The 15,514-nt window shown below is 39.4% G+C and overlaps 1 protein-coding gene across 2 annotated transcripts in view; it reads right to left on the reverse strand.

Moving 5' to 3' along the window:
* Positions 1 to 8,592: 8,592 nt before the first annotated feature.
* LOC306974123 (retinoic acid receptor beta-like) overlaps positions 8,593 to 15,514 on the reverse strand; it is a 300,752-nt gene continuing 293,830 nt past the window's right edge. For both annotated transcript variants that reach the window (XM_079571267.1, XM_079571268.1), the window contains 2 exons: positions 10,430 to 10,588; positions 8,593 to 9,140 (listed from right to left, as the gene is read on the reverse strand). In XM_079571267.1, the coding sequence (XP_079427393.1) occupies positions 8,788 to 9,140; positions 10,430 to 10,588 (512 nt within the window). In that variant the 3' untranslated portion in view covers positions 8,593 to 8,787. The remainder of the gene's footprint in view (positions 9,141 to 10,429; positions 10,589 to 15,514) is intronic.

Below are 15,514 nucleotides of genomic sequence, written 5' to 3' on the forward strand. Positions count from 1 at the left end.
TAGACTATTATAGACCATCATAGACCATCATAGACCATCATAGACTATTATAGACTAATTATAGACTAATCATAGACTAATCACAGACTATCATAGACTAATCACAGACTATCATAGACTATTATAGACTATCATAGACTATTATAGACTAATCATAGACTATTATAGACTAATCATAGTCTATTATAGACTAATCATAGACTATTATAGACTAATCATAGTCTATTATAGACTATCATAGACTATTATAGACTAATCATAGACTAATCAGACTAATAATAAACTATCATAGACTAATCATAGACTAATCATAGACTAATAATAAACTATCATAGACTAATCATAGACTAATAATAAACTATCATAGACTAATCATAGACTAATCATAGACTAATCATAGACTAATCATAGACTATTATAGACTATCATAGACTATAATAGACTAATCATAGACTAATCAAAGACTAATAATAAACTATCATAGACTAATCATAGACTAATCATAGACTAATAATAAACTATCATAGACTAATCATAGACTAATAATAAACTATCATAGACTAATCATAGACTAATAATAAATTATCATAGACTAATCATAGACTAATCATAGACTAATCATAGACTAATAATAAACTATCATAGACTACCATAGATAGCATCTATTTCAATGGAGCGCTAAAAAAAAAAAGCCATAATAAAAATACTAAGTACAGGCTAATAATAAAAATAAATATAATAAACTTAATTTTAACATAAATATATTTTATTACTTTTCCAGGACAGTTCATGGTAAAGTTAAACAATAGATGAACATAAAAAGCATATGTTAAATGTACAAACAGGGACGAGATTTCAAACAGAGCGGTATTATTACGAGGCTGTGACCGACGGTGGCCAGCAGGGGTCACTCTTTCCTTGTGCATTGTCTTTAGTGTCAGTCTCATCATGAACACGGCGCTGTGGATGACTGTGTGGAAACGGCACAGTTTTAGAGTCTACACAACACCATAGAGTGATGGCGAAACAAAGCTGCTTCTCCAGAATCGAGGTCAGTGGGTTGAACTGGACTGGACTGGGGAACTTTAATTTCACTATCGACCAGTATACAAAATGTACGTATTATTGCTCATCCTTATTTCATTGTTACTTTATTCATTGGGGATGTTACAAACTGACATTATAGAGATGAGAGGAAACACTGGGAGTTTGCATCTGTCCTGATGATTAGAACTGTACTATTCATAAGTCACTTTTCACAGAGTAAGAAAAGTAATCAGAAATGTTTGAATTCGGATCGGCAATTTTGTGAACAGCTACCTAGATGTGAGGTCTTTGTTGCCATAGGTTGTGTTCACATAACGTCACAACTTTTTACACGGCCTATAACTTAAAATTGCGTTCAGCTAAGAATTCTATTGTGAAAACGACTTGGTTTACGGTTCATATCTGTTCATATCTATCTTCTCTCTCAACACACATGAACTACGGTCGAATGTGTCTCATAATAGTGTCCAAAAGTGGAGACAATACTCAAAATGATGTCCTTGATGTTGGTCAGATGAAAGGACTTTCAGCCATACACGACGAGTGCGGCCGGTTTGTGAATCCAATCCCTTCCAAAAAAAAAAGCATTTGTAAAAGTCTTTCCAAAATTGACTTTTTCCCAATTGAGTTTTATCGTTACCCCTTGCTCCAACCAAAAAAACAATATTGGAGAATGTCATTCAGAAATAGATTACTTCAAGCACGTTGCCCACATTGAGTTTGAAATGACAGTGCGACAGCCGAAGCCAGGGGTGTCCAAAGTGCGGCACAGGGGCCAAATGCGGCCCTCAGACCAATATTTAGTGGCCCTCAGCCTTGTCACTGAGTCGGTACACATCTTCAAAGTTATAATTCTACACAATTCTAACCCAACAACTAACATTTTACTGTGAGACAGAGCTGGCATGAAGGTTTCGAGCATAAATAAAGGTGTGGGGCACAATTTAAACCTCTGCTAGGCCAAGGTTTCGTGGCACTAACCACCGAACTATGGCCCTTCACCCCGAGTTTGCTTCAGTATGCGGCCCCCCCATGAAAAAAAGTTTGGACACCCCTGGCCTAAGCCTTGAGGACAAAACAAAGGTGCCAATAGTGTTCCATTCCTACAACACAACACAACACAACACAACACAATGTCTATGTCGTCGCAGAGATTCAAAACGAACACATTTTGATCAAGTTTAACCCATTTGACCTCTTCACCAAACGCTGCCGGTTGATTGACTGATTGATTCCCGACAACAGTTTGGCTAAAAAAAAAGAAAGCAGCTTTGTTTCTCCCAACACAAAACGAGTACTATATGCACATATTCTATGATATACGAAGTTGCTGCGGTGACTTGCATTGTCGTCCTATAGGTTAAGTGCGTTATCCTGACGGTACGATGCCTGGATTGGCGTGTAAGAAACTTTCCCCCTCGTCTTTAAAAAATTGGATGCGAGTTCCCAAGGACATCCAAAGTTTCGTTTTTTTTTTTTTCCTTCTTCTTCTTCTTCCCTTCCCGCAGAGCTGCCAACCGTAACGCAAATCACACGGCGCTTATGTAACTCCTCTGCCGTGAGCTAGACGGTGTTCGACATTCAAAACAAACAAGGATTTTATTTTTTTTTCTCCAGCAAAGTTTGAGCAAAAAAAAAGTACGTTAAGAGAAGTCCCCCGGAAGTTGCGCGGTCCGACGGGAATGGAGGTGGACATTCTTGAGCTGTATGTGAAGGTGTTTTTTTTTTTTCCTTTTTCTCCAGCTTTCAAAACTATAAGTAATAATAATAAAAAATAAAATAAAAATCCAGTTGTGCCGGTAAGTCTCACCAGGAGAGAGCGGCAGAGTGGTGACCCATAGAGAACACTGCATATCGTCGGGTTGAAAAGACATTATTTACATTCAAAGCAAAAAGCAAAAACAGCTCCGGTTTCCCTTGTGATATGTACAGTATATCAGAGCTCCGATGGAATGTATATGTTTGTTATAAGAACTTATAACGTGCACTGAGGCATCAGTGACCTTCTGAATGACGCTACAGGATAGAAATCTTAGCTTTTCCACAATGAGATAGTGTAACGTGGTCATTGAAAAAAAGGCTGCAGAATGTATCGCAAAGTGACATCGGATTGCAATACGTGGTGATGCGTTATGTGAAGGTTTTCCAAATTTAGTCTTATTTTAGCCTTGTTTTAGTGCTGTTTGTTTTCTACACAGTTTGCTGAGTGTGGAAACAGTTTAGCAAAATATCGCAATAATGTCGCGATCGAATTATTGCACACCCGTATCGCAATATCCTGCAGCCCGAGTTTCAAAGACAATATGTCAGGCACTGTAATGTTGTCCAAAGTTCCTTGTGTTCCCTTCGGTCGAGGGTGGTCCAAAAAAATAACCAGGGAACATTATAAGCTTTACATAAAAAATAGAAATAAAAAAAAAAGAAATGAAATGTTGACTTTGAATTAATATTTAAGTAAATTTAAAGCAGTACTAAGTAACTCTTCCCCCTAAAGGCCATAAGCGCAACTGCAGGTGTAGTAGCAAGTTACGATTTTTTTACTTATTAATTGTCTTGGAGAGTAAATACTACGCTGACAGGAAAGGCGAAGGGAGAGAGGGTTACTGTGCATCCAATTATACGATAGAAATATTTTTTTTCACTCAAACTTGGCTGTAAATACTGTTTAAAGTGATGCTAGCCCGCAGTTAGCTTTGCCCGTTAGCATGTTAGCTTCTTCTTCGTGATTCCACTAGTGTGTATTGCTTTCTCCGCACCGGGGGCAGTCAAGTTGCAAACATGGTTTTCTGGCCAGAGACACCAGGGGGAGATGAAAGACCCTCCAATCATCCCATAAACACTTGTATTACCCCCACAGGGACTATGGAAAGGATTTATTAAGGTAAATAAGTTACTTAGTACTGCTTTAAATGTACAATTTGAAGTGCCTTTAAAATAACTCCCTTTAAATGTCCCATATCAGGCATATCAAGTGTGTTTACAAGTGAATTTAAAAGCGCAAATATAGAACCTTTAACCAAAATCGTACAATGCAATACATGCCCAATAAGATTAATCAAAGTCAGAATTTCATTTTTTACAGTGCACTCAAAAAATAAAATAAAATCACTAAACATATTGTCTCACCTTTTCCATCTATCGATTAAAGGCAATAATTATAAAATAAATGTTTTTTCACTGTACTTAAAAAATAGTCACAATTAAACTTACTTACTTAACTAAATTAGACTGGAAAAGATGACATAATACATTTAAGTTAAGTCAACATCTATTATTTCTTAGTGAAGATACCAATATGTTACAAATGAGCAGTTTGTGGTACCTGCTAGCAAAAACCGCTAATGTAATCAATGTCAATATAGGAGATAAATCGATATTTTATATTGCTGCAACAATATAGCATAGCAGGTGAAATGATATGGATCAAATTATGGCAAATGCAGCGGCAAAGTTCAATAAGCCCGCCTGAATTTAAAAAATATTCTTGAAATATTGGTTTGATGTAAGTGCTCGAGTTATTTGGCCCCAATGTTTATATTCGCTAAAAGCTATGTTGATGCCGCGCCAGTCACCTTTTGCGGTAGCCAGCTTTACATTTAGGATAAATTTATGTGGAGTTTAGATATCATAATTAAAAATGAGGAATTTTGTCCAGTATATATGACGTTCAACAGTCCCGCCCACCACCCCAACCTTTTGGGGCTTGGACGTGATATCTGGCAACCCTGGGAGGTGGGACTGTCGAGCTCCATTGTCCAACTTTGTAGCACGCTAGCTAACTCCATGCTACTTTTTTTATTATCAACTGGCAATTATTAACCTTAAACCAATTTGCAGCAGACTCTAATATCCGAAGGCAACTACTGCAGTGTCGGCTACTTCCAAAATGTAAAATCTCCCTTTGCGTCATTTGCTAACAGCTAAACTTTAAACTAGCAAGGCAAACATTCATCTTTCTATGTGCTTCCGACGTTAGCGTACAATCGTTTCGATCCATGCTTTTCTGTCATGTGTGTTATTGAAATTGCATTGCCCGTGTGTAGTAATCAGTTTAAACAAGACACTTCTGTAAAGGAAAGGAACACAGCTGGAAAGGCCCTATGTTGCTAAGGCCATAACAGAGCCTAAAATGCTTGAAGAGGTGCTGTTAGCAGAAGACACACACTCATTAGACCCACTTTTGGAGAGAGAGAGACAGAGAGAAAAGGCTGGGATCGCAATGAAGATGGAACATGACGAAGTGTCTGGAAACCAAGCCAAGCGCTCATTCAAAATAGAAACTAGCCAATGCTGAAAATTCAAATGGTCTTATTCTGGCTGATTGTCTGATTGCATGTTTATTGCTCACAAAGATAGACCAGCATCATTGATGTACTTACAAAAGCCAGTAAAGGGAATTGGTGTGTCCAAAACAAACAAACAAACGTAAGAGATTATTCTCTTTTCCCATACTTTTGATCATTGAAGAAAATAATTGTTGTATAACCTAAAACAAGGTACTCCTGACCAAACGTATCTCATGAGCAAGGCGTACGAACTTCTTAGGAATTTTGACCCTTTGTCTTTCCTATAAAATCTCTCAACTCCATTTTACTGAAGTTATACCATAATCTCTCAATGTTTTAGTAAATTTGCAACAACAGATTGGCCTAACCCGACACCGGCTTGTTTTTGTTTTTGTTCCAGACTTGTCCACCGACCAGAAGAAGGTAATAAAGTGCAAAGCGGTCAGAGTGGGTTGAAATTAAACGGGACATTGCGATCCCAGCCGCCGTTAGCATCTCTGGTATGTGTGTGTAACGTAATTAGGCCCATTTGAGGATAATGTGATCGGGTTTAACCAGGCTGGGTCACATGGGCGGGGCGGGCGGCGGGTCTAATGAGTGCGTGTCGAAGGCGTCTGCTGTGCTTCTCTGAGGAAACTGTTGCGCAAGCTGCCAGTATGACGGACAGAGATATGGGGCTCACACTGTACCAAAACTTTGCCGACTGTACCAAGATTTGTTAGCATGTTGTGGAGTTAGCATATAATGATTTACCTGTAACGTGAAAAAGCTAGCTTGTATAATATGTTTGTAATCATTTTGGTATAACTTGTTAACAATACAAAGTTGCTCAATTTTGCTTAAGGTTTAGCGCGTTTGCTAGTTTTCGAAATGCTCTGGCGCTAACAAAAGGATTAGCAATTATCCCTAGTCGAATGCTGCGTTCCATTTGTTCTTTGGAGATCAGAACAAAATAACTTAAGCGTTTAATCTGGAAATATTAAATTAAGTTAAAACCAGAACAGTGCAGTATTTCCGATGTAATGAATCAGTGAATCAGTGATGAAAAGCCAATTAGAGAGCGCAGTTAGTTCTTGTTCCCGTGGTGAACGTTAGCACGTTAGCATTACTAGAATCACAGAGCAAACAGTCAATTTTATAACCTCAAAGGCTAAACTGCTGCACTAGCCAAGAGACAGAGAGGACGAGAAATATATTTAAAAAAAATTACTTCTAACACAGAGCGCTGCCATGTTGTTTTTCTTGACTCGGGCAGGAGAGATCCAACCGAACCTTCCGAGAGGAATTCCAAGTCAGAAAGGTTTTCCAATTGAAATTTACAATTTGGAACTGGGACTAAACAACTTCACAATTGGAACGCAGCATAAAAACCTTTCTACCTTTTAGGCTATAGCTTAGTTACTGCAGAGCTCAACAGTCCTGCCTGCTCCCCGTCATCTGGCTAGTCACAGAAGTGAAAAAAAAATCAATCAATCAATATTAAGAGTTTAAAAACACAATAGAGGCTAATCAGCCATGTGCACAATGCTTTTAGAACTTTTCGGTTTTGACTGTGTTTCATGTTCCTGAGTTAGCACATAGCTGGTTAGCTTATTGGCTGCTATTGTTCAAACTCTTCATATTTTCGAGGAGTGAAATTAACAGGATTGGCACTGGCCAAAGGACCGGAAACTGGGCAGAACTGTTGAGCTCTATTTTTGTAATAGGCTACAACTATTTATGCTTCAAAAGTTGAAAGCAAATTAAGTTATCTCTATACAGGATAACTGTCTCAAATCTAAAATCTCAATTCCTGTAACAAATGTATCTCTGGCTGTTCCTTGTAGGGTCTTCCTAGTAGCCTAAGTATATGCTTGTGCTAGTTGTGATGTAAAAAGGTTTTACATATGTATAAAAAAGGCATGCATGAGGCCTAATTGTACTTACACACAAATCTTTCAACAAACAGAGTTTTGATACACTTGAGCCCCCAGAGAAGCGAAGTGAACGTCCACTCATTCATGAAGTGTTACAAAAGACAAAAAAAAAAAAAAAAAACAGCTTAAATACCGAAACAAATATAAAATATTAGACTTCCATAATGTCTATACGCGGTAACATTCTAGATAACTTTATGACGGACTTACAGTTAGTCCTGCATCGAACCCGACGCTTCGCCTCCATGATCATATTTAAGACGATGAGAAAGCACCACAAATCCATCAAAGAAACAGCCTGGTCCGATGGTATGTACAATGCCGATGGGACAAGACGAGATGATGAAGAGTCAAAAAGCACTAATCCGAGGCCCGTCATGCAGGGTACATTTACAGGGAGGGGGAGGGGGGACCTGAGGAGAACTGTCTCGCTTCCTGTCCCCGAGACGCCCCGCCAAAATAAGAGCTCCGGTCCAAGTTATACACAAATCCTTTGAGGCCATAAAGGAGGAAGGGAAAGGGAAGGAGCGGCCACTGCAAAAGGGACTTTGTACATGGGTTAAAACAGCTCACGGAATGGATGTATCTACGATTTACAGTTTATAGTTGTTTAGCAAGTTGCTGCTGCTGCAAATTTAACAACAATAGATTCACTTCTGGTCTTTTGGCCGATGCCGGAAGTTAAAATCTCATATATTTTCACCATAGAAAATACTAAGAGTTTAAAAGCACGACAGAGGCTAATCAGCTATGTGCTAAGTACTACTGACGATAGCATGGATATTTTACAAGAAAGAACATCGTAAATATTAAATAGCTAATCAGCTGCTGTCACTCTTTTAAACTATTGATATTCTTTTTTTAAAGGTGCATTATGCAACTTTGCATGTGGTAAAAAAGTGTATATTGATGTGTATTTTACCTTGTAGCGGTCAGCTCGGTGCCTTTATCATCCATCACAGTGGTTTCTATATCGCTCCAGGATCAATTGTTTGGAAGGTTTTCACAGCCGACGGTTCCTCTCGCCAGAAAACCTACAAAACAAGTGATCCTGGAGCGTTGTAGAGACCACCATGATTGAAAATAAAGGTGCCATGCTGACCACTCATACAGCTACTGGGTCAAATACACACACACATCAACTTTTTTTTCACATAAAAAGTTGCATTGTGCACCTTTAAAGTCTATGGGGAAAAAAATGAATGGGACACTTACTCTGGCCAAAGGACTGGAAGTAGGTGTTTTTTTTTGTTTTTGTTTTTTTTGATTGAAAATTGCAACAGTCTAGCAGGCTATCCAAGAATAGCAATTTTGCGAATGTGATAAGAACTTTTTAGCGTTTTCTTACTACGTTGACCGAGAATTTTACTGAGAATAACAAAACAATGCATTACGACCAATTTTAATTCATGTTGGTATTTCTGTTTTGCAGTGGTGCTTCTGGGGAAGTAGTTCTTGTTGAGCGAGGGAAGGGGCGGGAGCAGGGGCAGGGTCTTAGTGCTGAGAGGGGGCAGAGTCACATCGCGGGTCGGGCGGGGTCACAGGGCGGAGGGGGCTGGGTCACTGGGCGGAGGAGGGGGCGTGGGCGGAGCCGGATCAGGGACGGGGGCGGGTTGGGGAGACTCGTCAGGGGTGCGGTCCTCAGTGGTCGGGGTGGGGCTCCCCTTACTGCTGCCCGGGCTGACAGCTCCTGCCCCCTCTGCTGAAGTGCTGCTGCCACTGCTGCCGCTGCTGCTGCTGCTGCTGCTGCTGCTGCTGCTGCTGCTGCTGCTGCTGCTGCTGCTGCTGCTGCTGGCCCCGTCCTGGCCCTCCGAGTTCTCCAGCATCTCCTGGATCAGAGGAGGCATGGAGCCGGGGATCTCCATCTTCAGGGAGATGACGCGCTCGGCACCTGCAAAGACAAACACACAGCTCGAATCTGGATGGAATTTCAATGTGGAATCTAACATTTTATCAGGGGTATGAAAATATATTGATTTTGAGATCACGATATTTTGTGGATGATACGATACCGATTTTATATTCCGATATCGATACGTTTGATGACGTCACAAATATTAATGAGGCTGCACTCGTTTCACAGTCAATAGAGGCCGATAATGATCAACAGTCAGAACAGTAGAGGGCAGCACTGCAATGTTAAGCTTAACTTGGACCAAACACAGTCCCACAAATAGCTACAATGTTTCAAGTTGGAGTGTGACAATATATTGATTTTCCAATATATCGCGATATTTTGCGAGACGATACGATACTTTTTATTCCGATATCAATACTTTTGATTACGTCGTGCATGTTAATGAGCGACATCATGCATATTAATGAGGCAGTAATGCTCTACTGTTTTCACAGTCAATAGAGGCCAACAATGATTAAGAATTCAGTCAGGACAGCAGGGGGCAGCACTTGGTTTTTAAGCACTTGGATCAAACACTTTCAAACAAATAAATTACTTTTAATGATAGTGTTTATATTTATATGTAAGATTAATTTGGGGTTGATTTATTCCTAACAGGACTGTGGTTTCTTGTTTATTTAAACGTAAATGAAGTCACTGACAGATCTATAGACCCATTTTCAGTGTGTAAGTCAGGGATCATTTATAAAAGGGGTAAAAAGCACACAAAAACAAATGGAAATGATGAATAATATGTAGTATGTTAAAATAAAGGTTAAAAGTAGCATGTCTTTTTTTTAAATCGTGATGTATCGCAGTTATTTTTGGGCAATATATCGTTGTTTGCAGTATTGGCGTGTCGTGAGATAATCATTATGTATCGCATCGAATCGTGAGGTACAGAGGTTCCCACCCCTAGTTACAAGATAGTTTATATAATGTGAATTTTCAGTGTGTAAGTCAGGGATCATTCATTCACTTATTTATTTAAGAAATGGGGTCCACATGCACATGAAAACAAATGTAAATGCTGAATAATATGTTGCATGTTAAAAAAAGGGTTCAAGACCTAGCTTGTTGTTATTTCGCATTAGCTCTAACAAAAGCTCATATGCACTGCGGAGTCTTTTTCCCCCACACTGACGTCTGTGAACAAACTATACTGATATATATGAAAAAGGGTTCAGTGCTGAGCTACTGTGTCTCATATGCAGAGCTGGCTTGGCTGCTTTCATTCGTCCCGTTGAGGCTTAGACAAAGCTTTCCGGATCGCGGGCGCTTACCTTTGGCGCTGATGCTGCGCAGGTCGGTGATCTTCATGAGCGTCTTGGGAAACATGTGAGGTTTACTGGGCCTGCGCTTCCTCACGTAGATCTTTAGCGCCTCCAACAGCGGCTCCTGCAGCTGGTCCACTTTCGAGGGCTCCTCCAGGTCCTGACGGTCTGGAAGAAGGACACACACACATACGCTGAGGTGAGCAGAGGAGCCAAATGTTTCATTATGCTTCATACTTTTGGTGAAACACACCTTTTCTTTCTTTTCGTTTTTGCTGTGACCTTTTAGTAGATGCAGAAAACAAATCTAAAAGCTGCATTTCTAATCAAAAAGTCAGAAAACACCCGCATACGCAACACAACACACTTCTATATCAACCAAACAGGCATTCAGCTTTTTCATTGCTTAAAAAAGACAACTTTTGATTTAAGATAATCCTTATTTTTGTGGTTTTAACCCGTCAAATGAAAAAAACAACACAATACTGTATTTTCTATATATGTGTGTGTGTGTGTGTGTGTGTGTGTGTGTGTGTGTGTGTGTGTGTGTGTGTGTGTGTGTGTGTGTGTGTGTGTGTGTGTGTGTGTGTGTGTGTGTGTGTGTGTGTGTGTGCGAGACCGGCCTCAGACAAGCTATCGTTGACGAGCCCTAGAAAGGTTTTTGTTGTTGGAAAATGTTTGGAGCTCTATTTTGAAAAATAAAGAGATTCACATTGTGCCTCTTTGGAACATTTTTTTTGTGAAAAAAAAGAAAAGAAAAAGAAAAGAGCCAGGAATGAGTTTAAGAGCAGGGACTTATTTCAAATGTAAAAAGTAAAATGCATGCACCATTGTCACAAGTGAAGAGTGACACAAATAAATACAAGTTTGACAAATATGAGAAATGAGTCCATGATTAACAAAAAAGAAAAATGCCCCAAACTACTATTGTTTAAAGCTGCCTTAAGCAATGTCTTTTTGAAATCTTTTCATGAGTAGGTGGAGTGAACTCTGCTCTGCTCCACCACCTCTACCTGGCTTTACCACGTCTCCCACGCTCCTCACTCCCCTCCACACTTCACAAGCTGCTCTGATCAATGAGATCCAGAAACCTCAATAATCTTGTGTGAAACACACATTTATCAGCATAAATCAGATATGTAGCAAAGTAAACATTTTAAGACTTACATTTATTTGCTTAACTCCAACTTTCATGAAAGCCTCTCTTTTTTGGCATTAAGAAAATAATATTTCCATTTAGAACTAAGCTTACAGTGCAGTAGTACTTTTTTGACAGCTTTCATGAGGATTTCAGCTGCATCAGAGCAGGTTGGTCAGATGTTTATCAGTTCACCATCTTTTTGTAAACTTCTGCCATAATGCTAAACTGTTAGCCGCTAACTGTTGCTGCGTCTTCTGAACATTTGCGATCTCGTGTTCACGTGTTTGTGTTAACATGGTGTGGGGGGCATGTGGGGGTGAAGGGTGTGTTGGGGGTGAGGTGTGGTGCACATGGTGACTTATCTAGCAGTGCTTGCTGGGAATTTCATTCATTATGCAACTTTTTTAACAATATAATAACAATTTTCAAAAGTGAGTACCCACATTTCACATTCCGTATTGTAACGGCAGCAGAGTGAAAATAAGTGATTATTTGGTGCTTTAAGAGGAAGAGTGTGAGCATAATTTTTCTATTTTCCAAATTCACTTCTGATACCTTTAAATACATTTCATAAGACACATCTGAGGGTTAAACGGTATCCATACTTTCATTGGAGGCAGGCAATGGAGTACTCTGAGTCCTCAAGTATTACTCCAGTCTGAGTCCATAGTACGTCGCGCTCATCTCAGGAGTACCATTCCAGGAAAAACTTCCGAAGTGAATGTACGTCTCATTGAGTGTGCACAGGCCCAGGCTCAGAGGAGAGCGAGTTATCTGATGGGCGCGGAGCCAGGGAACAGCAGCGCGAGCGGGACCGGCTACACTTTATCTCCATGTGTGTCAGCTCATTCAGCGCAGATGGACCAGATACGACTCAAGGCATTCTTTAGCGCTGTTTACATTAGCCTTGTGCAAATACCTCCATGGACCACATCAAGCGCTTTATCTTTCAGTGGATAAAGAGGCGAGACCGTCAAAATAGTTCAGGACTTTTCCTGTTCAGTTATGTAATATTACTCGCTCACACAAGTCTGAGCAGAGGGCTGGACTTTCATTAGGGCCAAAACCGATCCATGTGGAGTCGCTTGAAAGGCGACTTCGGCTGAACTTGTGTTGCCTTATGAGGACATGAGCAGAAGTTTAATATGTGTGGACATGCCGTTCCTAATTTGAAAGCCAAATATTTACCCATCTATTTGTTCCAACTGGGTCAAGATGAGAAGAACATTTGAACCCATCGCCTTTTTATACCAGACACAAATGAAAGCCATAACATTTTTACAAAAACCTAATTAAGTGAAAATGCAAAACTGACAGAAATTGACCAAAATATGTCACGCATTCGCAAATGTTTGACAACCTGGAGTTAAACAAGTAAAACAACACTGCAGTTCATAAGAGGTCAGGCCACTCAAGGTTTTGGATCGGAAGCACAACTCCAATCACCATTGACATGTTCTCTGAAAATAGTTTTCTCAGCTGGGAGCAGGGGCGGATCTAGAAAAAAAATCACGGGTGGCAAGCAAGGTCAGATATAATTTAATTTTACAATGTCGAATGGGGGTTAAGTAACTTTTGCTTGATTTCAAGAGAATGTTTTTGTCCAGTAGTAGGGGGTTTCTAACTCAGGCAAAATTTTAACTCTTGGAAAAAAAGAAAAATCAGCATCTTCAGTCACCATGGTCACCACTCCTTATTCAGCTGTACAGTTGTTATAATTCTGTGTCCTGTCAATAAATATAATAACTGCGAGTGAGCCTCTGTAAGAACCCAAGTAGCTTCTAGAGCAGATGTCAGACATAACATGGGTTATACAGACCAAAAAAACTATTAAATGAATCAGGCATTGAAGATCTCACAATGCATGTATAAAGTGTGAGGTTGATGACTACACTAGAATTGAGCCAGTTCCAGACAAGGACAAAACCTGGCTGACATCAATGGGGTGGCAAAACCTTTACTAGGGGTGGCAACTGCCCCGCGCCACCTCTCTAGATCCGCCCCTGGCTGGGAGAACATAAATAGGTTTCATGACATTGCACTTGTTTATACAGTAGAATACTGCATGGTCTGGCTCCGCCCCCTCTGCAGGCATTTATCCTAAAAGACACTGTCGGCTCACGAGCCCAAAGCAGAGGATATATACACTGTCCCATCATCATCGTTGTATAGAATAGGGGTGCCCAAGCTTTTCAGGCTGCGACCCCCAAAATCACTTAACCAACAACTCGGGACCCCCATCTGTTAAATTGTAAAATGTTAGAGCATTTATAATAATTTAAGGTGCAAAACATTTCAAACTCTGGTTTAAAGATGTTAGTTTGGATACTGTATTTAGATATTTGGCTAAATTTGACTAAAATATGTTGTATTCAATAAAAAAATACATCAAATTCAGTATAAAAATAAATAAATAATTGTCTTAAACTCATCTTGCAACCCCCACTTTGGAACCCACTGGTATAGAACACATTTTACTTTCAGGCCTTGGATTTCCTCGTGTGTCCAAAAGGGGGCAGTGTTCTCCCTATGCTCAGGCGGCCCAAACCAGCTGCAGTGAGTGAAGGATGAAGACGTCTCGTCAGAAAAGTGGATCTGAATTGAGACTTGTTGCTATGATCTGAGAATCTGTGCATTTTAGAGGAAGGCGGTGCAGTCAGGGCAAAGAGGAGGCAGTGGCAAAACAACCGGGGATGTCCTGGAGTCAGAGTCAGGTCTGTGATGAAGATGGAGGAAGTATTTCAGAGATATCAATTTGAACTGAAAAGCTATAGATGACTGAATAAAATGCAACTTTACTTATGTTTTCATATGTTTTAGCAACACAATCTAACTAATCGATAGAGCTAGGTTTACATTTATGGCTATATTTTGATGAAACGTTATTTAAAAAAATAACAATAATCTTAAGGGATTTTAGATATCTTGTTTAGTGAAAAGAAATCCATTCTTGCGGTTTAAATCTCAATAAATCGAGCTAGGAATAAGACATTTAAAATATCTCTTGGAAATAACCTGTAGTCTTTTTTTAACACTGACATTAAAACTAAGATGTTAATCCTCTATCACATCCACACTTCACTTTTGCTATAACTCCAACATCTTTTATGCCAATTGAGTGACATTTTCCCAGGCGTGTATTTTTTGGTGATCTAAAATCATTTTATGTCATTTGGATTTTTACCTCAATGGAAAAACTCCTATTGTGCTTGAAACTTTAGAAAGCTGAACAAAAATCATCGATATTTTTTGAATTTCTTTTTTTATTTTGAAAGTCCGACTCTCCTCTTTTCATGCATGTAAAAATAACATGACTTTTACATTTTTTAACCCTTTAATTGCCAACGTTCTGACCTAAAGTTACTGTAATTTTAGGCATTTTGCGACAGAAACTTGGCAATTAAAGGGTTCAGATATTTAAAGTTTTTTTTTTTCATATGTATGACAAGAGGAGAGTTAGACCTTATTTTTTATAGCTTACTAACACATTTTTGCACGCACAACAGGAGTTTCTTTTTTGTTTTGTTTTTACTAAAATTGCCACAACATAAACACATTGTAGCTGAGAAACAAATCCTTTAGGTCATATTCACAGACAACACCAGCCAGACCAGAAAAGTCATCATATTTTAATATGCATAAACAGAGGAGGGTCAAAAAAGTTTTTAAAAATATTAATCTTTTTATAGCTTTCTAAAGTTACAACCACGTTTCTGTGTCGAAGCACCCACAACTTTTTTAAAGGTGTGATTGAGGGTAAACGACACCACCTGCCATGTCTCGCCTTATAATAACTTTTTCCTTTTTTTTAACACAGCACATATTTGTGAATGTGGGTCTCATCCAAAAACCTACAGGTTAAAAGCACACGTGGCCCCTACGATCGTCTCACATTGAGCCCCCACAGAGCTCGAGGTCCACTCCAGACTGTACCTGTATCACTGTTTGGCCCG

This window comes from Gobius niger, assembly GCF_951799975.1.
Source record: "Gobius niger genome assembly, chromosome: 14".
In the NCBI taxonomy this organism is placed as follows: domain Eukaryota; kingdom Metazoa; phylum Chordata; class Actinopteri; order Gobiiformes; family Gobiidae; genus Gobius; species Gobius niger.